Here is a 24,105-nt window from a genome sequence, read left to right on the forward strand (position 1 = left end):
TGATTCCACCATGGTTAAATTGATTTTAAAAATATTTATATATATTGATATTTTTAAATTAAATTTTATAAAAAAATAAATACTAGCTAATTTTTAAATATTTAATAATTTTAAAAATTAATATTAGATAATATTTAATAATTTTAAAAATATTTTTGAATATTCAATAATTTAAAACATGAAGAGATAAGAGATAAGATAAAATATATAAGTGAAATAAGAAGAAAAAAAATGAGAAATTTCAAATTCTTACTTTTTTGAGAGAGTTTGAAATTCTACTATTTTAAGCAATTTTACAAATGCTTGAATTTCAAATTCTTTATAAATTCTCCATCCAAATAAGGTATTTCATCTCAAAGAATTTGAAATTCTTCAAATAAATGAATTACTCCATTTAAATTCCTCATCCAAACATACCATAAAGAAATTACTATAAATTTTATCAATAATTCTTCAACTTTCAAATGCTCACAATGAATTCATCTGAAACATTTGTTTCCATGCCTCCAACATGTGATACATAATCTTTTAAATTCTAAGATTATAGATTATAAGTCTAACCCTCAACCATACAAATTAACTTGTAAGGTAAGTGTTGCCTCAACTTATATACTCTTTAATTATTTTATTTTCAATCGATGTGGAACTTGAAGTTTTTTTAAAATATTAAACTTATAAATTTAGATATTTTTTATTTTATTTTTCCTGCGGATTTTCCTGCAAAATTTTTCTACCATTTAGTAAATATTACTTGCGAATTTATTTTTGCAAGAAAATATGCAAGAAACAAAATAAAATTCTTACAATATTTTCTGCAAATTTTTACCATGGAAAAATTTTCTATGATCATTAAAATTGTAGAAAAATTTATAAGAAAATCTGTAAATTATTTTTCGCAAATAAATTTGCAAAAAAATTCTGCGAATATTTTTTTTTGCAAAAAAATTCACAAAAAAATTCTGCGAATATTTTTTTGCAGGAAAATTCGTAGGAAAATGACATTTTTCTAGTAATGAACGAAATTTAAAAAAAAAAAAAATAGAAATTTAGTATATTTTTTCTTTTTTTATCTCTCCATTGTTAATAAATATAATAAATAAAGTGATAGAGAAATTTAGAAAAAATGAAAAAAAAAGAGAGATATGGAAATAAAAATGACATTTTACGGATATACGTTTTCTATATAATTATTAACAATACTACTATCTATGTTCTTTAACATGTGTCGTTTTATGATTTTTTTTTTATACAAACTAAGAAAAATTAATAATAAATAAATGAAAGTGACTATAATAATTTAATAAAATTAATCTCATTATTAAATTTTTTTATTAAAAATAATGTAATATAATAATAATTCTTTAATAATTATTAATTATTTGGTGTATAAATGAAAAAACACAATTAATGTTTCATTTAAAAGTTAAAATCACACTAATTTATAATTTTTGACACTATACTTTCTTTCTTTATTTATATATATATATATATATATATATATAAACAAAAAAAGACCAATTCTACACAAATTAATGAATATAGTTGAATGTATTTAATTTTTACAATTTTATATAAAATATATTATATTTACTAAAATATTTTTAATTATATTTATTATAGATAGTGATCTCATTTATTACTTTATAAATATTAAATTTTGAATTAAATTAAAAATATTAAAAAATGTTGATTTGATTAAAATTTATGTATATTTAAATTTAAAAAATTTAAACATTTCTTTTATATATACGTTTAGAGAAATACTTATTATGGGACGAAGTGAGTAATTAATTAGTTGACTTTATTTTCTTATAATTAAGACAAATGATTATTATAAATATCAAAATTTAAACATTTTTATCATGATAGTTATTATATATATAAATTATATTAATTTTTATAGTGCATAAATTAATAAAATTATGCTCAATTAAATAAGTAAACAATAACTTTTTTTCTTCTTTACTAAAACATACATTTTTTAAAGGATCTTCTAATTTTATTTCCTTAATTTTATAAAAGAAGTCATCAGAGAACCAAAAATATGACATAATTTTCCCTGCATTTGGTATTCGAATAAATAAATGCATAAACAAAGAGGGACTGAACAATATGAAAGTAATGATATTAAATGAGAATGAAGAAACAAATATAATGATACCTATTTGGCCAAGATTTTGAATGATTGGTTTATGATTTCAGCCATAAATAAAACGAGTATAAGAAAGAGAAAAGAAATTTGTAAAGGTGGAATTTTTCGTGAATTATAAAATTGTGATGATTAGTATCTAACTTTTAAATTTAAACTTCTCACAGTTTATTGTTTTATTTTATTTTTATTAAATTTAATAATTTTTGTCAAATAAATCTAAATTTTTACTAAATCTTTTATTTAGTACTAAAATTATATTAAATAATTATAACTCAAGTTCCTATGAATTCAATAACTTGAATTTCTATCCAATTTACTACTTATGATAATTGGTATACTTGTCAAATGCATATCAAGTAAATGGTATCATTGTCAAGGACTTGCATCTTATAATTGTATGATAAGGTGCTAGATTATGTTTTTAATTTTGTTTTAAATTCATTAATTATTATTATTTTAATAAATTTTATTTTATTTTTTATTTTTTTAATAAGATCTCACATTTTTTCCTAGCTTGGATCTTGTTTATGCGAGGTGAAACTTCGATTGTAGAGTTGTACTACAATTCGAAAATTGAAAGGATTTACAGAAGAAATAACACTTAGTGAAAAAAATGACTTCTAACAAGTCAAAACACTTCAACATTTGAGCTAATGGCAAATAAAGGAGCAAATCCTAGTCTCAATCTTGTTCCTCCTCCTCTTCTTCCTTCTAATCCACAACCAAAAAGGAATAAGATGATGGTTGATCACATGACATACCGTGGTCTTAAGGAGTTCAACAACGTTTCATGGCCTACTATTATCGCAACCCAATTTGAGATTAAGCCAACATTATTAAATATGATAAAGGATAAACAATTCTCTTGAGTTATCAATGAAGACCCTCACACACATTTGTTTGAGTTCATCATGATTTGAAACACCATGCAATATTAACACTACAAGGAAAATGATAAATTGCGACGGACAAATTGTGACGGTTATTTAGAAACCGTCGTCGTTTTGATATTGCGACCCTTCATACGACAGTTTTTCAAAATCATCACAAAATTGTTCAACATTGTGTCAATTAATCATAAACCGTCGCAAATTTTTTTTAACATTGTGACAGTTAGTCATAAACCGTCGCAAACTTTTCAGCATTGCGACGGTTTACTATAAACCGTCGCAATCTACAAGACAATTTATTAGAATTTAAAAGTTTTTTTTAAGTATTATGTATATTATCTTAATGAACTTATATTTTATTAACAATTTTATATATACTTCCTTTAACATGAGGTACACCATTTTTTTTTTCTTTATATAATTTCAAAATCGTAACTAGAATATAAATTTATCTTTCAACAAACTTATGAATTTATCTTGTATGTAAGATGTGTTAGAGTATATAAATAAATATAATTATCATTTTATAACTTAATTTTTGAGTTATCAAATCATATATTATTGAATAATTTACAATGTTAAATTTTATAAATTTTATTTTAAATGTCCATCTTTTTAACACTATTAAAAATATTAAAATAAATATGTTAAATTTTATAAAAATCCAGTTTAATTTATTTATGATATAAATATGTTTTTAATATCTAATATATATTTTTAGATGATAATTTATTTTAAAATATTTCTTATAATAACAATTCTAAATGGAACATAAATCTTCTGATTTTCTTATTTTGATTCTTTTAATCAATATATACAATTTTACTATTTTTATTTTTTCAATCAACGTATACAATAAATAAAAAACACAAAAGATAAACATGCATGGTACAAATTTTACTTTATCAAAAAATTATTTATTTTAATATATTACATTATATATGTGAATATTAAGACATGTATATATATATATATATATACATATATATATATATATATTATAATTAAACTTTTTTAAAAAATTAATTAATTATTAAGAAATTTTTTTTATCACATGAGAATTATTTTTTTTTCAAAAATTTGACAGATATCAAAATAATAAACATTTTTTCTGAATCTATATTTTTATTTTATTAGAATATAATTTTTATTTTTCAAAATATATTATTTTTTTAGATAAAAAATTATGTATATGTCAAATAGTAGTGGGGGCAAGTGCCCCACTATTCCAAACGTCCATCTGTCCCTATATATATATATATATATATATATATATAATATAGGGGGTTATAATTATACCGATATAACTTTTACTAAGTATTATGCCGCTCAATAACTTTATATTAAATGTGAATTTTGTAAATCTAACTGTTAAATTGAAAGTTCATATCACTTTATAAGTGTATATCAAATTTTGTTAAAATTGAATAACAACTGAAGGTAATCAAAGTGTTTATATTTTAGTGTATTTTGAAATGAATATTTTACATCAATTTTGTTTTATAAAAATGAAGCATCAAATCATCTTGGATTAATATAAAGTTTTGTATATATAATCTATGAGAGATATGAACTTTCAATCTAACAGTTAGATTTACCAAATTCAGATTTAATATAAAGTTATTGACCAGGGTAATACTTAGTAAAAGTCACATTTAATATATATATATATATATATATATATATATATATATATATGAGGGTTCAAACGACACCGATGTAACTTTTACTAAGTGTTACACCGCTCAATAACTTTATATTAAATGTGAATTTTGAAAATCCAACCGTAAGATTAAAAGCTCATATCTCTTAGATCATATATGTTAAATTTTGTATTAATCTAAGATGATTTGATACTTCATTCTCATAAATAAATATATATATATATATATATATATATATATATATATATATATATATATATATATGAGGAGGGTTCAAATGACACCGGTGTAACTTTTACTAAGTCTTACACCGCTCAATAACTTTATATTAAATGTGAATTTTGTAAATTCAACCGTTAAATTGAAATTTTTTTACTCTTAAATCATATATACAAAATGTTATATTAATCGAAGATGATTTCTTATAAAACAAAATTAAATCTGTCGGAAAATTTATATTTTCGATAAAAAAAATTTTGTAAGAAAAGATATATTATTGATAGAATATTTCAGAAAAATTTATATTTGTCGAAAATGTAAGAACTGATTTTAAATTTGATATGAAAATATTATGATATAATTAGATAAGATTTTAAGTTAATATTTTATTAATGGTTGATAATTATAAAATAAAACAAGGATAAATACATTTTTTGAATTTTATATGTTTGATTTAAGACAACTTATAAAATAACTCTTGGTAAAGTTATTCCGCTCAATAACTCATGGTGTGTGTTGAATTTCAACGATCCAATTAATTGTTAATTTAAAAGTTATTAAATTTTACTAATAATTAATATAAAAAATTAATTAGTTTTGGAATAAATTATTTGCTAATTAACAATATAATTGAAACATTAATTATTTTAAATTATTTAACTAAAATCTTATTGACAATTTACTATATGATCTTAATATTTTTGTATAACTAATATCTAGTTTTAAATTTGATATGAGAATATTATATATAATTAGATAAAATTTTAAGTTAGTATTTTATTAATAGTTGATAATTAGAAAATAAAATAAGGATAAATACATTTTTTTGAATTTTATATGTTTGATTTAAGGTAAATAAATATATTAAATTAATTAATAATTTATTTAAAATATTAAAATTTAATTTATAAGTATGTAATAAATAAATATTTATAATTTTATAAATTATATTATCATTATAAATTATAAAATTAAATAATTTAAATTATAATTTTAAATAGAAATAAGTAGATGTTAATTATAAAAGTAAATACATATAAATAAAGAATAACTAAATATATTATTATTATTATTATTATTATTATTATTATTTGTAATATAAAATTATTATATATTATTATTATAGTACAAATATGAGATTGTATATTTGAGGATGACTTAAATGAATTAATTTGTACAAGTTATACTAACAACATACATATACATTTCGGTAGCTTACTCATAAGAACTTTACAGTTAAGCGTGTTTGACCTAGAGTAGTACAGGGATGGGTGACCTTCTGGGAATTTTCTCAAAAATTGCACAAGTAAGGATAAAACACACTAAACAGTCAAATATCGTGAAATAAAACCTTTGAGAGGCCAAATATGAGGATTGTTACATTAATAAATTTATTAAAATTAAAAAAAAAAAATTCTGACGGAGTAAAAAAAGGGACGTAATATTAATTTAGAGGCAGTTGATGCGACAGTTGATGAAAGGGTCGCAATGTTAAATATAGAGGCAGTTAGTGCGTCGGGTGCTTCAGGGGTCGCAATTCCAATTTTGCGACGGTTTATGCAACGATTCTGATAACCATCGCAAAATTGCCTTGTGACGGACAATTCTGCGAAGGTTCCCAAACTGTCGCAATGTTGTCTTTGCGGCAGTTCTAACCGTCGCAATGTAGGCCATATAAACGTCGCAAAATCGTCATTTTCTTGTATAAGGTGTTCTAGATGACACCATCAAATTAATAGTGTTCCCTTTTTCACTATCTGGGAGAGCAAGTTATTGGTTGCAATCATTCTCACCCAATAGTTTCACTACATGGGATTATTTGGCTAATAAGTTTATGGAGAAGTACTTTCCTCCGAAAAAATCAAGCAATGGAAAATGGTCATCAATAACTTTCAATAAGAGGCAGATGAGTCACTATTAGAAGCATGAGATACATATAGAAATCTATTGAGGAAGTGCCCAAACCATAAATTGGATGATATTAACCAGATGTGCACCTTTCTAGACAGATTGCTATATGATACTAAGCTTATTTTGGATGCCTCAACTAAAGAAAATATTAATTACAAGACACCAAAAGAAATAGTCATCATTATAGACAACATTTCTAGTAGTCATAATGGATTCCATAGAACGAGATTTAGGTTTCAATGATGCTATATTTGCCCAAAACAAACTTCTAGCACAAAAAATTGAGATACTAAACAAGATAGTGGAAAAGCTATGACAACAAATCCAATAACTACAATCTCAAGCACTTGCATCTGATTCTGCAAACTATATTAGTGGGTGTAAGATTTGTGGGGGCACACATTTTCATGGACAATGTGGAGCAATGGTAGAGGAACCTCAACAAGAGGTTAACTACATGAGCAATTAAGGAAGATATAGAGGCCATCAAGGTGAAAATTTCAATAGAGGAAAGGGACTTCCAATGCACTTCTTCCAACACCTAAGCTTAATCTATATAATTGTTAAACAAGGTTAGAGGACACCCTCAATCAATATATACTAACCTTCACTATTAACTAGAAAAATCACAGGTTGCACTTCGAGATTTTGAGATTAAAATGGGGTAACTATCTACCTAAATGGAAGAGAATTTTTCTGGCAAAATTTGTTGCTCACACACAACCTAATCCTAAAGAGAACTGTAATGCCATAGTAACAAAAAGTGTTAAGGAATATGAGGTGGTGGCAAAAGGAAAAAAATGTTGAGGTAGTAGAAAAAGAAAGTGAGATAGCCCACCTCATAAGTAAGGATTCTATGTTTGGTTTGGGTATATTACACCTACAAAAATATCTGGAAGGTTGATGATGACCTAAGCACTAACAAAAAGTAGTAAGTACCCTTCTAATAAGAAAATTGAAAAAAAAATAATGTACAAATAAAAATAAGATATTTGACAATAGAAGAAAGGTGTAGAAATTTGAAATTGAAAAAAGTGATTTTGAGAAATCCCAAAGGAATTAAATTAATAATAAAAAATAATACAACTAAGTGTTCTCTTTAGCCTTAAGTATTTTTGATTCCCAGAAAAAACAATGAATTCCTTGGTAGTCTAGCAACATTACAAGCCAAAAGAAAGTCCTTAGTGATCTTTGCACAGTTATGATTTTTACACAATTGTTTTGAAAAGGAAAGATGAAAAACAAAACTAAATTGGATGGTGTTGAAATGAGTGAATAGAATGAGATGCTAACCACATAATTATACTTGAAATTGCAATGATAGAGAAAGCAAATATATTATATTACATAAATTGCGAGTATCATAAGGCTAGTCTCTTAGAAATTTCTTCATACATTTCTTGTGTGGATCTAATGTCATTACTATAATAGACAATGTGATTGCTTGAATAATTTGGAAAAGAATTGTTGAATAATAAAAAAAATTCATATTAAGTGTTCCTAATGCGTCTTAAGTAAGATTGTGTTTGGTTTATGATTTGCTTAAGGACAAACAAGATTTTAAGTTTAATGTATGTTGATAATTGCTAAATATGCATATAATTTTTATTCAACTTAGACAATTATTAATATATTTTTTAATTCAAAATCATTTTTTTTGTCACAAAATACTTAATCAAAAGTTAATTTTATTTTAGGATTTAATTATTTACAAAATAGATATTTTTAATGTTTTCATTGTTCAAATGTGATATAGGGAGAAAATAATTTGAAAGTTACAAATCGCAAAAGAAAATCATCATTCCAAGCTATATAAATGCATTTTGAGTGAGACAAATTTGCTTAAAGTGCCCCACAACTCACTTTGAGTGAGCCAAGATAGAGAGGATCTCCTAGAGATGGAGTTAACTCACTTAAAACGAGAAGGCTGCTCGCTTTGAGCGAGTGAAATTTGCTCAAAGCAACCACATGAGCGCTTTGAGTGAGTCAAGTTAGAGAGTACCTCTGGAGGATCAAACAAGTTCACTCTAAGCGAGTATATCTGACCTAAAAACTCATTAGAAAAATAGTATAAAATTAGAATCTTTAGGAGACTTCTGTAACAATCATTTAATACTTTTCTTAGCATAATTATAGAGAATAGGTAATGGCATCAACTTTTCCAATAGCCATATCATGCATTTTTTTTCAAGGAGCAAATTCGTCCTCAACACTTAGATATGACAACACTTAAAATTTGGAAAATATAGTAATTAAGAGGAAACTCAACTATAATGAAAAGACTAAAAACCCATTATTTTAAAAGAGATTATAATCAACACATTTCACTAAACTAAGATATTACACTTTAATTACGCGTATTTTAATCTAAAAATAATTAATATATAAGATAATATAAATTAAATTTTATATAAAAAATAATTATTTTAAAGTAATCTTCATAAATAAGAAGGAAGATAGTATCATGTATGAAAATCTCAAATTTATCCATGTGTTTGAATTCAATTTTCATGTGTAGTAACATATATGAAGATCTAATTTCTTATCCTGTGATGCCATATGAAAATCAAAATTACTTAAAATAAATTATTACTTTACCCGCAAATAAACAATATATATCTTCTAAAATTTTGTAATGAGTTGTTACATGTCTTGAATATTATATATTATATATTCATTTCATGATAAGAGAATGTACTAAATTACTAATTAAGAACTTATTGAAAGTAGTTGTTTTTATTATCTCAACATAATGTATATCTTGAGTAAAAAAAAATCTTCAAACCATAATAGAACAATATTTACTAATTACATACATATCTAGTTCAACAATGTCTAGAATTTGTCTTCATAATATAAAAATAAATAACACGACAAACAACATCATAATTTTAAAACATGTATTAATAATTTTTTTTTTATATTTCAAATATAAAAATGTTCAACATAATATAAGATTAAATTAAATATGAAAGTAAATTATATTTTTAATTATAGCAAAATTACATAAAGATAATGACGATATAATATAAATATTTTTTAGTTTCAAATAAAGATAATATTTTAGAGTTCAGTTATCAAGTTGTATTGAGTAAATTTATTTTAATTTTTTTTTAATTTGTTTCAAAATTATTTATTATTAAATAATTTTATAGTTAATAATTCATGTTATATATTAAATTTTAACAATCCAATTATTGAATTAAATTTTTTTAATATATAGATTAAATCTGAATAATTTGATACTCTATTTTTTTAATTTAATTAATATAAAATAAAGAGCTAAATAAGTTCTATAAGTAATTTGTTTTTCTTCCATTTGATAAGATTAAGGTAACAAATAAGACCACTTAATAAAGTTTTAATAAAGAAAAACATGGAGATGCGGGGTATCGATCCCCGTACCTCTCGCATGCTAAGCGAGCGCTCTACCATCTGAGCTACATCCCCATTGATGATATATTAATCAAAAGCTTTTAATCATTGTTTATTTTTTTATTACTATTATTTATCTCATTTACGTTTGGTTTGAGCTTTAGTTCAAGTTATGGACGCATTTAAAATAAGAGAAAATGGGACGATAAAGTTTAGTTTTTTTTTTTTTTTTTTTTTATAAATCAACTTTTATATATAAAATACGAACAATTATTTTGTACAATAATATTTAGAAGATGTTTGTTTTGAGATATCATATACATTATTAAAAATTATATTTTTAGGAATATTTTGATTAGAATTGATTATAATATTATTCCCAAGTATCTTTAGAAAATGTATTTGATTATATTTTATTGGAATATTTTTCAAATTTTAAAATAATTTAAATAAAAAATAATTAAAAAAAGAAGTTATAAGTGCATTAAGATATAACTTCCATTATTCTTATATAAAATACATTTTCGAGAATACACAATTTTTGAGAATTACATTTCCATGTTCATGTTTTTGGGAATCAATTTTTAATAAGGAAACATTCCCTTATAATAGAAACTTTTCTTTTATCAGAGTTTTTAAGAATTCTTTAAATTTCATATATAATTTAATTTTATTCATCATAATTATTTATAAATTAAACTTTAAAATTTTAAAATAAATAAAAATAATTTTGAAAATAAATAATTATAAATATTTATATATTATTATTATTATTATTTTTTTTTTTTATAATTTGCGGCTGCTATAGTTTAGTTATCACTTTTTCCTGCCTATCTCCATCAGCAATTCTTGTAGGAGTGAGCTAAGAGATTCAGGAGATAAAGTCCTTAGAGTGAAGGAGGACGTACAACAAAAGTTTGCTGAACTATTTCGCAAGGATCCACATCGTTTATAGACCATAATTAAATTCCATAAAATCTAATTAATTCAGTTTTGTATGTTAAATTATATTTCTTTTCTTAAAATTTGTGTTAATCAAGTTAATCAACTATTAAAATAAGGACAATTGATAAACAAATTGTTTGATAAAAAAAAATATAGTTGTAACTCTAAATATATGATCATAAGTTCTAAAGACAGTAGTAAACTTGCAGAAACACTAGACTATTATTAAAAAGATTATGGTCTTCGAGTCATAGACATCATTTTTCTTTTCCAGCATACCACAATTAGAAAAGATATAGATGAATTGAGCATAAAAAATTGAAAGGTCGTATAATTTAAATTGTTTCTTTCTCAAAAATAATCTATAAATATAAATACACTTCATAGTCTTGATATTTTATTTGTGATGGTTTAACATGTAATTAATCATGTAGTTTTTATTTTTCTTCATCTTCTATTTTCTAACAAAAAAAACTTAAAAATACATTTTTTTTCTTGCACCTAATAAAAGAGCCATATCTTATAACTGCTTTTCTTTTTCTTTTTTTTTTAGTATAAAATCTCTATATATCTCTTTCTCTCTCTCACTCTCTCTAGCTCTATTATATTTCTGCTGTTAGGAGTTGGAGTTGTCGATCCACTCAGTTGTACGTTAGTGCAAGTATATAAAGTTCCAATTGAAGAATGGATCAAAAAGATTTTGATCATCAATGACCTTGTATGTTCTTCAGGCTTTATATATAACCCACTTGAAAACTTTCCTTTTGTTTTCTTCATTCAGTTGTAGTTCCTTTTTCTCTATATTTGTATCGCATAGCCCAAAACAAGTAATGTATGAAATTCAACACAGTAAGTACACACATAAGCCAATAAAACCTCTCTAGGCGATAATGGTTAAGATTGGCCCCAGATAGCCACGATTTATGGGAGCCAATACTAGTGACCCAATTTACTATTGATACAATTGCTGAACTTAGGTAGTACCCCAAAGCCAATGATACCCAAGAAAGTGATGAAGCCAAAGATCTCATACTAGTTGGTGCCTCTGTGAAGAAAAATTCTAACATCCCAGCAAGGGTGAAAAGATCACAAGAACCAAGGAACACGTACTGGAGAGCGATCCATAAAAATGTGATGGGTAGTGGCTTGGTTGCATCATCTATAAGGCCGGAGTGAATGGCCACCCTTTTCCTTTTTACTTCAACAAGTGCTGCCACTAACATGGAAACTATAGAGAGAACTAATCCAATTCCAATTCGTTGGAGGTGAGTGATGCCCATTTCTGATTTTGTTACTTTTCTTGCAAATGGGATGATGACATGGTCATAAATTGGTGCTAAAATCAAGATAAAGACCAATGGGAAAAATGGTAAGGAGGCTGGTGGCACTGTGAAGGAACCGAGTTTGGTGTTCATAGTTGCAGCTTGTTCAATAGAGAAAGTGGATAGCTGAGCCACACAACAATTTAGCATAATGGTGCAAGCAAATATGGGTAGTCCTTTCAACATTATCTTCACATCTTCTACTTGCTCCACAGTGCATTTCATTGTTGAAAACTTTGTGTTATTTTCAATTGCTCTATTGAGAAATTGTAGGGTATTGGTTGGGGCTTCAGTTCCTGTGTTTTCTACAGCACATTCTTCCACCGTAGTATTGCTAGAATTTCTCTTTAAACAATTATTAAGTGTAGCAGCAACTATTACCTAATGTAATAAAGGAAGCATACATGAGTCCGAGTCAAGATAATTATGGAGCATTAAGTGGGGAAAAGAAAGTTATGTGTATATCTGATGCAACATCTTTTAAGCTTCAATTCTTAAAAGTAGAAACACTTTAACTAGTATTTATAGCATAAGAAAATTATAAAATTAAGTTTCTCTAATTAGTTTATCGGTCTGTTGAGTGAAATTCCCTAATAAATAATTTTAGAAAGAAAAATAAAATAAAATAAACTTTTCCATAAATTAAAATTAGTTTATGAATAAACTACTTTGTAGAAATGTTTTCCTATTAGCATCTTCAAAATCTTGTATTTAACTTATGTATAAACAATGTTTTAACTTATACATAAATAAACTAATTTTGATCTTCTTTCCTTTTTTTTTCTCCTATAGTTACTTTTTTAAAAAGTTTATTCAAACAAGTAAAATATATAAGTTAAACATAACTTTTGAAGAAGTTAAATCAGATAGCTAATGAAAAATTGAATTACATATGTTGATTTTAACATACGGAAGAAGTTTTATCCTCTTATATTCTTGCAAATGTTATTTTATTGAAAAAAAACATTATCCAAACATAAAAAGCCTTTTTATTTATTTATTCATGATAAAAAATCTACTTTACTTTTAAAAGTCTTTTTTCAATGTTATTTGGTCCACCTTATAACTAAGCACATAATTGGGAACAGCAAAACTGAACTGAATAGTTATTACCTTGATAATGGTTGAAAGTGGACTTCCAGAAGGGATCTTGTTTCTATAGGTAGCAGAGCCGGCTAAGAAGATTAGGATAGATACAGCTATGCTTACAGTAGAGATTATAAAACCCCATTCCCACCCTTTGTTGTCTTCAACCCACGCCACAAATGTAACTGCAATAAGGCCACCAGTTGACAAGCAAAAGACAAAGTAGTTGAAGAAGGTTGATCGTTGCTGCCTTCCAGATGGGGTGTTCTCATCTAATTGTTCAGCACCATGTGATGACAATGAACCCTTACATCCTCCAACTCCAAGAGCCACCAGATAAAGACCCACATACAACATTGCTGCTTTTCCACCACTAACTTCATGGCATAGGGTAGTGGCTGGGTCACATGCTGGTGGCTGCAATGAAGGTGAACGAGCTTGTACAGTGAGCACAACCAATCCCTGCAACACAAGTTCCCATTCTCTTAGTCCTATAGTACAGTTGTGCAAAATAATTAAGTAGAATAAGAATACTGTACATTCTTTTCATTAATTTGTTTATTTTAATTTCTATTGTGTTAAAATGCCGCGTAAGAAACTGCAACAAAATACTATCTGGGTTACAGATGAATTCAAATGGCAATGCACATATAAGAGAAATTAAGAACTGACTTTTTAACATCAATTTTTATTACACTTCATTTTATGTATTCACTAGAAAACAACCTATTTTGCTCTCTCGTTTAAGTGAGGTGATATTTTATATGAAATTAGGGCTTGCTCGGTGCGATGAAAAGATGAACCAAGAAGGAAGTATTTTATTTGTATATGTTTTAAAAAAAATATGTATTATTTAATTTTTGTAATAAAAAACTTAATATGTATTATTACGAAAACAATATATTAATCAATATAAAATTATTCATTAATGAAAAATAACTAAATGCACTTACTTTATAATATAATTATAAAGTCTAATTTACAATGATTAGATACCTGAACTTAAAGAATTTTTTAGAGAAGTATTAAGTTATTAAAAAAATTATTTTAACTAAAATATTTCATATATTATTTGATTAGTTTTTTGTAAAAAAATTTGATAATTTACCATTCAATAAAAGGTATTAGAATCAAAATCAAGTGTACGTGAATGAATGAAATATTATGAATTGAAGAACACATTTAAACATCAGGTATAATCTATATCAATTACCAAATTTGTTTATATGATTATAAAAAAAATAACATTCATATAAATATGATTCCTCGTAAATATTTTTTTATACAATTTTACCACCAATTTATTTTTATAAGATAGATGAGAGTTTAACATTTTTATATTAAAATAATAAATATTTTTTTACAATAAAAATATTATGTTAGTTTACTTACATAGTTAATACAATACAATAAAAATCTTTGATACTCACGAAAATTGTAATTTTTATGGCATATAAACGTATGCAGTTTTCCCGTCCATGTATATATACATGAACTCCGATCGCTTATGAAACATGCCATTAATTACTGCTGTATTTCAGTTTTCTATGCAGTTTCTGAATGACGCTTGCCCTCAAAGAAACCTAATATAATACTAATCAAATTTCAACCACTTCTCCCCCTCTCAACCGAGAATCATAGAACAATGGGCAAGGGAAATAAAAAGGCATCAATAATCAATAGTAATTACGTAACAGCCGATTTGGAAGTGTGTGAGAGAAATTAAAGTCATATTAATTCACAAGTGATCTCAGACATAGATATGGTGGTGGAGGGTGCATACCAGGAGTTCAATCACTGCACTTATGAGGTAGATGTGATAAGTGGTGAAAAGAGCATCAGATAAGAAACCTCCAAGCAGGCCAAGGAAGAAGGCCGTTCCCATGAAAGTTGTGACATTGGTGGCTGATTTGGAAAGGGACATGTGCATTTCCTGGGTCAAATACACAACCAAATTGCATGCATTCGCTAGAAATGCCAAACTCTCCAATATCTCCGCCACTGCGCAAACACACACAATTTGAAATTAGTGCCACGTATGATTCATAATTTCATATCTATCTTCATTCATCATATACATATATTTAAGTCCTATATAAATTCTCTGAGTCACTACTGCAGACGTGACATTTAATGTTGGTAATTTTGGAGTCGATTCTAAACCCATAACACATACATACATAAAAAGTTATTTAAGTTTATAGATATGTATATAAATATATTAAACTATGGGGTCATATATATAGAGAGGGGGATTTGGGACAGACCTAAAACGAAGTAAGCTGCAAGCATGCCACCATGGCGGCCTCTGAGAGCTGTCTTGTTCCTCCAATTCACATATCCTACCCATGAGGTTGTCTGGTTTCGTTCTGATTCCTATACAAAAGAATTAGAAAGTGACTTAAATTAAACTATAGATGAAACACAGAGTGATAAAAATTAATTAACGAGAAGAAAGGGAAGTGGATGACAAGATAAGGAAAGCAAACTCACCATAACCCTCTTTCTCTCTCTTTCTTCTTTTAGGGTTTGGAACTGTGAGATAGGTAGGCAAGAGATAGAAAGATGGTTCGTGAGTATTTAAAGAGAGTGGAAGCAAAGGTGCTAATCGGACAAAATGGTCTAATTATGGTTCTAAATTATAGTTTGCAAAACACGTGTTGGGACCGCAATATTATTGTTGTGGGGTGTTTCTTGCAACAATAACTAGTAATTACAATGTGATTTTAAATCATACGAAATTTCATAATATAACTATAACGCAACCGTATCACAATCATAATAGATTTGCAACCATTTTATTCCACTTTTTTGTTTAAAAATCAACATTAATTCAAGTTTTAATCTCATAATCTAATGAATGTGGTCACATAAGAAGTTAAGAGAGGGAAAAAGACAACTAATGATTGGTTGGAGTTTTAAGATAGTACATGATGTATTTTAAAAAACGGATCAAGGAGCGCAAAATAAAAAATTATGAAAAAGATGTTTAATTAAATTTTATTAATATAAAATTATTTCTTTATCTTTATTAGTACAAATATATCACAATTTCACACCACAATTTATATCACAACAGCTGCAACTACAATGATTACAACCACAACTAAAATTTAGAATCAAGACACTAGTATGCAATAAGTAATCATACATGAATAATAATTCATTCAACAATTTTTACTATATTATATTTTATTTCTATCTCTTCATTATTAATGAATATAATGAATAAAGTGATAAGGAGTGATAGGAATAAAAAACAGTGTATAAAATTGTTGTACAAATATCATTGTTCCTATACAATTATTAACAATTTTATTCTTTACGTTTCATGATAATTGTCATCTTATATTTTTTCATTTCGATTAAGAAAAGTTAATAGATTAATGAAAGTGAATATAATAATTTTATAAAATTAATCTGATTTTTTTTTGAGACAATGTAATATAATAACAAATTTTTACTAAATATTATTTAGGGTTTAAATGAAAAAAAATTAATTAATGTTACATTGGAATACTAAAATGACTTATTTTAGGAGTTAATTTTTTTCACTATACTTTATGAAACAAAGTGAGTAATTACTTAACATTATTTCCTTTTAAAAAATAGTACTCTTCTAATTTCAAAATATGTATCGTGTTTGAGAAAAAAGTCTAAAATAAGTGTCACATTAACTTTTTAATATAATATTAATTACCTCATTTTCATGTATACTCCTCATAACATTCTTTTGAAAATAGTTATTATATATATTGATTCATTTATAACAAAGAAGATTAATTACAAAGATAATTTTATAAAATCATTTTATTTTTATCTATTTATTACTTTTTTAATTTCGGTATGATAACACTTTTTATGGGTCGGAAGAAGTACTATTATTATACATACCAAAATTATTAAATGATAATTTTTTCTTGATAGTTTATTAAGATGCATGAATTATTATAATTAATCTTGATATCTTGTTTGATTCTCACATATAAAAACAAAATGCAGATCAGAATTCTCCATGTGGTATGTAACCATGCAATTATTAACAATATTAACTAGTTGACTTTATTTCCTGTAGAGTCTTCTAATGCACTGATGAGGTTACGATTTCGATTTGCATGGAAAAACTTAGTATTTGCATCACCATCCCTAACCTAAAATAGCTTTGCCTGCGATTGCCAGTATAGTTCATCCCTAACCTAAGCATCACCTTGGTTTCTGCTGATGTTCATCTCATGTTTGATTCGCTTTATTATTTCCTTACGTGCATTCCTTAGTTTTCGCCTACTCCAAATCTTTAGATGTTGTCCACATCTATTGATTCTCCCTTCAACTCCTCAAGCACCCCAAACATTAATTGGTAACCACCCGATTAATATCAACCTCCTCAAGCCAAGCGTATTCAAAGAGAAAGGAATGGTTTCGAGGATTCTGAATGTTTGCTACGAATTTAAGGCTGATTGGACTGTTGTCTGACTCTAACATAGTTGCGACTACAATGGATAGGAGAAAGTCTGGGAAGAGGTGTCTCCAACTTGATGTAACCATAGCACGATCAAGACGCTCCTCTACCATGTCCTCTGATAATCTACCACTCGACCACGTGTGTTGATAACCCTCCAACCGAAGGTCCTCTAATCCACAATCTAGGGCAGCCTATCTGAAGCCTGAGATTAGAGCTTGTGCATGCGGTAAACACCCACCCTTCTCACCCGCTGAAACTTGGACATTAAAATCCCAAATAAAATACCACGAGAGATCAGACAAGGATGCTAGTTGACGTAACAAGTCCCATGAATCCTTTCTCCGAAGAATTTCATGAAACCCATAAAGTCTCCAAAAATCAACTTCCTTTTGTGACGTCCTTCTATCTTAAAAGATTTAATAATTAGAATATAATAAATTCCTAAAAAATAAAACATATTATAATAACTCTCTATCATAAACCTTGTCAAAAGATTCACACATGTATCTATTACTCAAATCATAGATAGTATATCTGACATTGTTTTAATCAAAACTAAGAACAACCTTTTGAATTCATAAAACAAAATTAAATAGAAATTCAACTTAGAAGAATTAATAATCCTAAAATTCACTATCGATATCACACTATTAGAGCAAGACCCCTTTTATGGTTCTCTTTCTTCAAGCCCATTATCCTGTACTTGCGCTATTTATGTAAATGGTGTTCAACCCAAATACAAACATACAAACATAGAGAGTAAAAATATATCTCATTCATAGTAGTATATACAAGTTATAAGGATAGACAAATACATAAGTCAAAATAACAATTATATCTCACACCTTTGTTAATTCTTACGTACAACAATAATAATAGTTTAATATATTTCATTCCATCGATGACCAACATTTCATCAATCACAACACAACGTATTCATAAATTAAGACTTCTGAGATGTATGCTCTTAATTCTACATGTATGTACTACCAATTTCTTCATCTACATCGAGTGTACAAAATAAGCTAGGAGTAATGGAAAGGGGCCACCCCATCATTTAGTGTAAGGACCGCCATTCAATAGTGATCTTCCCTAAACTACACCTTAACTAGTAGATGTCTATTAGGGTCTTGTCAAAGTATTACAACTAGTCATGAATCATGATAGCCTCTCATTCTCAATAGAGTTTTCCCCTTCATGATACCCTTGAGACATAGATAGACGACCTATGATATATATCCCACTTACATAAATTCACACTATCCCACAAAATAAAGCATGAAATGCATGGACTCAAACAATTCAACCACATAAATGCATTCTCAACTCCTCGAGTATCAAATTGCAATACTAGTGTAAAACTCCAAATTTTCTAAAATTATCAAAAGTAAATTTTAATTAAATAAATAAATTTTATAATTATATTAAAGATTTTTTTAAAAATGACTATGATTATTTTTGTTAATTAAAGAAAGATTAATGAAATTATTTGTTATTGTTAGAGATATAATCATATTTTATTTAACGTATTTTGATTAGATATTATGTCTGATTATTTTATAGGTTTATAGATAAGAATTTTTAAAGCTAAATAAATATTTCAAAATTATATTATTCAAAGAGATATTATCTTATGTATTTAGAGGAATAAAGATTTCAAAATTATTTATTTGAAGAGATATTATCTTTGTATTTATATATAAGAATTTGAATTGATTGATTGGGTTAGTATTATATTCAGAGAAATATTTTGAAATAATAGTAGTTATTATTTACTTATTTTCAAAATAGTGAGAGATAATTAATTAGGGTAATAATACATTTGAAAGATATTTTTAAGATAATAGTTTATTTATCTATTATTTCAAAGATATATTCTTGATTGAATTGTTTTTGATAATTGCGAGAAATAATTAATTGAGCTTTTGTCGATGGGTCATGTGTGTGTTAGGGTTAACGTCTTTATAAATGTGATAATAGAGTTAGGGTTGTCTCACTTCACATTATTATTAACATGTGCATCTCGTGCTCTAAAAGAAGAGGAGAGAAAACCAAAGGTAGATAGAGACGACCTCAGAGATCCGCATCTAAAGTTTGGTGATCATTGACATAAGAGGAAGTAAGTAGTCTCACTTGTGGGATGTATATTGGGTAGTGAGATTGATTCCAATCCTTCCTCTGTTGCTTGTATTGTATGAAGGGGGTTTCCCTAATTAATTGCATTATGTGTGTTTTTTTAATCTTATATATGATTATTTATTATTCTATTTGATGTTGTGTATATATGTCTTCAATTTTGTGATTGGACATGTACTTGTGAGGTTTAGATTGTCTGTAGGTTCTTGTCAAAACCTTAAATAGTGCAAGTAATTAATAAGAGTATGTAATTAGAATATTAAATTGATGTTGGATTTGAGTAATTGATGATATAATAGAGTATTATTAAGCTTTAATCGTGATTTTTATCAATTAGATTGGGAGAAGAGAGTTTGGATGTGAGTTGTGTTAGATTCTAAAAATTATGGTACGAATATACCTTGATATTTATTTGATTTCTATGTGTGTGATTAATAAAATTGAGTTTTTATTATTGAGTTTTAGACATTTGTAGCTATAGTTTAGACTCAAGAATCACATAAAAATGTTAAGGAATGATTGAGTTATATGAGTTAAAAGGTGAACCTTATATTTTATGCATGAAATATAACATGTGTATGTTGTAAGCCTTTCGAGTAGACTCAAATGGAAGAATTCAATTTTGTAATATTCAAAAAAGTTGTAGCCCTGAATGTTAGCTTTCAAATTTCGTTAGAATTACTTAAAAATAAGGTCTAAAACTCAAGTTATGATTAAGTTAGTAAGCAAATATCAGACTGTCATATTTAGACCAAAATGTTGTGGTTTTGTATTTTTATAAATAATAGATGACATAATTAGATCTTGAGGTCAACATAGAAGTTGGAGATAATTGTCTTAGATTTATAATAAAATTAATATCAAATTGATATCATATATATATATATATGTGTGTGTGTGTGTGTGTGTGTGTGTGTATATATATATATATATATATATATATTTAGATAGTGTGTTTAGATCACATGATGTCTTAGAAGATTAAGTTGTAGAAATGTAATTTGTAAATGAGGATGATGAATATCTTTACCCTTTAAGTGTTTGATCGTATGAATTGTTTGAGGGTACTTATATTAATTTTTACGAAGGATGAATTATGATAGAAAACAATTGTTAATAAGTTATGATGTAATTTGATGGTTAATGACTTGAAGTATTTTGATGATAACGATGTCTGTGGACTTAATGTGTGATATTGGTATGGTTGTTAGACTAGTTAAACTATTGATTTGAATACTTAGTTACTATGGTCAAGGTGTTAACATATAATTAGACAATCTCACTATGATTTTATCTTGAGGTGTTATGATGCTATGTAATTATTATGTTTAAATCGCAAACATGTGTAATCATGTACTAATTAATATTGATAATTAGTTGTGATATACGAGTATACTAGTTCTATGATTGCGAGCTATGTATAAGTTTTAGTGACATGATCCCTTATGCCATTGATTGATAATATTTAATTAATATAGTTGAATTGTTAATTACTATATTGAGATCAGTTGACAATGAAATGATGTATTAATGTGATATGATAGAACATGTGATATGTGAATTAGTGAGATCATATGAGTTGCTATGCATAGAGTTTATTTGACATACATCATATGCATAAAAGTATTTTTAAGGATATAATATGAAATACACCATTAGGAAAGGTCCCTTAAAAACTTGGGAATCAATTTTAGGGATAACTCGATTTGGAAGTCCCAACTCTGCCCTTGTGAGCATGAGATGTATCTTGCTTGACTTAGCTATCTCGACATGTACTCTTAAGCTACTCTATGTGATACACCATATCCTTTTAAGGAAAGTGCATTGAAGGTGTGACCTGACATGTACTCCTAAGCTACTCTATGTGTATTTCTAGTGATAATGCATATGTGTGACATGTGATATTTTTAATGCATCTTAATGTTATGTGGCATTTAGTTGTTACATTGTGAATGCATGGAATATGTTATATGATCAATATGCTTATGTTATGTTAATATAATTCTTATTTGTGTTTGGCTACTCGACTACATCTTATGTCATGAGCCAAAGTAAGATGCTTCTCACTCTCCTTGTTTTGTGTTGCTCTTCTTGTATGTTGTTGTAGGTGATCTTTAGCATGATGTCAAGGATGTTAGTGACAATGCTTAGTCCTTATAAAATCGTTATGCTTTGATAGAATGTGACATCAAAACTTAGTTAGAGATTATCTTCTTTTGTTATGTTTTGAGACAATTGTTAGTTTTATCGTAATAGACTTTATTGGGATTTCAATTGAATTTTGTTTAAGTGAAAATGTGATACCTTCTATGTTGAACATTAGAGATTTATTTATAATAAAGTTTTCTATTCATTTTTATTTATTCATGTATTATGGTATGTGATGTAGAGGGTGTCACAACTGAATTTATACATCGTATCTCATCATTAAATTCTCCAAAATTATCTCATCATAACATTCATCCCAGTCTTTCAAGAGCATCTCAATATATTTATTTAGTCAACGTCATGATATATCCCTAAGATATATCCCTCTACCTCGCATACCATAACACACAAATCATCAAAATTGAATAGAAAAGTCTTTCATAAATATAATCCAACGTGTTCAACATAGAAGGTATCACATTTTCAACAAAACAAAGCCAACTAAAATTTATTACAAGAAAACTAATAATTATCTGAAAACATGACAAAAGAAGATAGTTCCTAACTAAGTTCCGAAGTCACATCTTATTAGAGCCTCACCAACAATATCCTCAACCTCATGATGTAATCACCTGTAAGAACATACAATAGAGACAAACACAAAATAAGAGAAATGAAAAATATCTCACTCTAACTCACAGCCTAAGATATAGTTGGGTAGTCACACACACACATATAAATATGCACAACATAGACAGATTGGTAACAATAACTCATTTCATCCTTTCATGACATAATAATTAAATACCACATAACATTAAGATGCACTATGCAATAGATATAGACTACATGTTATCATGCATGTGGCGCTAGTAAAAAGTCACATATAACACTTGTACATTGCCTAACAATACACGTAAAGTATCCTAATAGTACATGTCAGGTCACATCTTCTGTGCACTCCCACTAGGAGGACATATTACTAGAGTTTGATCGGGATAACTGAACCGTACAAGATACATTCCATACACGACTGAGACTTTCAAACTAAGCTATCCCCAAGGATTGGTCCCCAAGTTTATTAAAAAGTTATTATAAGGATAAATTTGTTAGATTTTATAATATTTAATATGGTATGGTCTGTATATGATGTGTAATTAACAAAGTCATATTTATATTCTTTTAATGGGTAAAACAAAAATAAGAAATAAAGAATAGATGTAACTCTAAATGAATAGTCATAATGTTCTAAAGACACCGTCAATCATGAAGACACACTTGACTATTATGAAAAGGTATATGAGACAAACATTTAATATGGTGTGATGAATATATATGATGTGTAGTTAACTAAGCTCATATTTCTATTATTTTGATGGATAAAACAAAAATAAGAAATAAATAAGAGTTGAACGATCTTAATGAATGAACATAAGGTTCTAAAAATACTATTAATCATGAAGAGAGATTTGACTATTATGAAAAGGTTTTGGTCATGAGACATGGACTTTATTATTCATTTTTAACATCTCATTTTAGAAAAAGGTTATGATTTAGATGAATTATACATAAAAAACTAGAGGATCAAAGAATTTAAATCGTTTCTTCCTCAAAATAATCTATAAATTTAAATATCAAGTGTTGATATTTTTTTATGATGATTGTTAAGGATCACAAACGCACTCACACGTACAACTACAAGAGAAAAAGTAAACTTTCAAGACATAGAAATTTACGTGGTTCGGTCAAAATAATCTACGTCCACGACTGCATTAGATGATATTTTCTATTTCAT

At 26.6% G+C, this 24,105-nt stretch overlaps 1 protein-coding gene and 1 non-coding gene across 2 annotated transcripts; both read right to left on the reverse strand.

The window, feature by feature from the left end:
- Nucleotides 1-10,213: 10,213 nt before the first annotated feature.
- Nucleotides 10,214-10,286, reverse strand: TRNAA-AGC (transfer RNA alanine (anticodon AGC)). The gene has a single exon. It is a non-coding gene; the product is annotated as a tRNA-Ala (tRNA).
- Nucleotides 10,287-11,530: 1,244 nt separating this feature from the next.
- Nucleotides 11,531-14,121, reverse strand: LOC109806236 (protein NRT1/ PTR FAMILY 4.6-like). Its single transcript, XM_020368609.2, has 2 exons — nucleotides 13,592-14,121; nucleotides 11,531-12,859 (listed from the first exon to the last, which is right to left on the reverse strand). The coding sequence occupies exons 1-2, from the start codon at nucleotides 13,919-13,921 to the stop codon at nucleotides 11,930-11,932; spliced, it is 1,260 nt and encodes a 419-aa protein (XP_020224198.2). The 5' UTR covers nucleotides 13,922-14,121; the 3' UTR covers nucleotides 11,531-11,929.
- Nucleotides 14,122-24,105: the final 9,984 nt, after the last annotated feature.

The sequence above is a fragment of the Cajanus cajan genome, chromosome 3 (assembly GCF_000230855.2).
Source record: "Cajanus cajan strain Asha chromosome 3, NIPB_CcT2T_4, whole genome shotgun sequence".
Classification (NCBI taxonomy): Eukaryota; Viridiplantae; Streptophyta; class Magnoliopsida; order Fabales; family Fabaceae; genus Cajanus; species Cajanus cajan.

Coding starts and splice junctions, on each gene's coding strand:
- LOC109806236 (XM_020368609.2), bottom strand. CDS start 13,921: ATGTTGTATGTGGGTCTTTATCTGGTGGCTCTTGGAGTTGGAGGATGT. Junction 12,860..13,591: donor CACTTTCAACCATTATCAAG/GTAATAACTATT, acceptor TTATTACATTAG/GTAATAGTTGCTGCTACACT.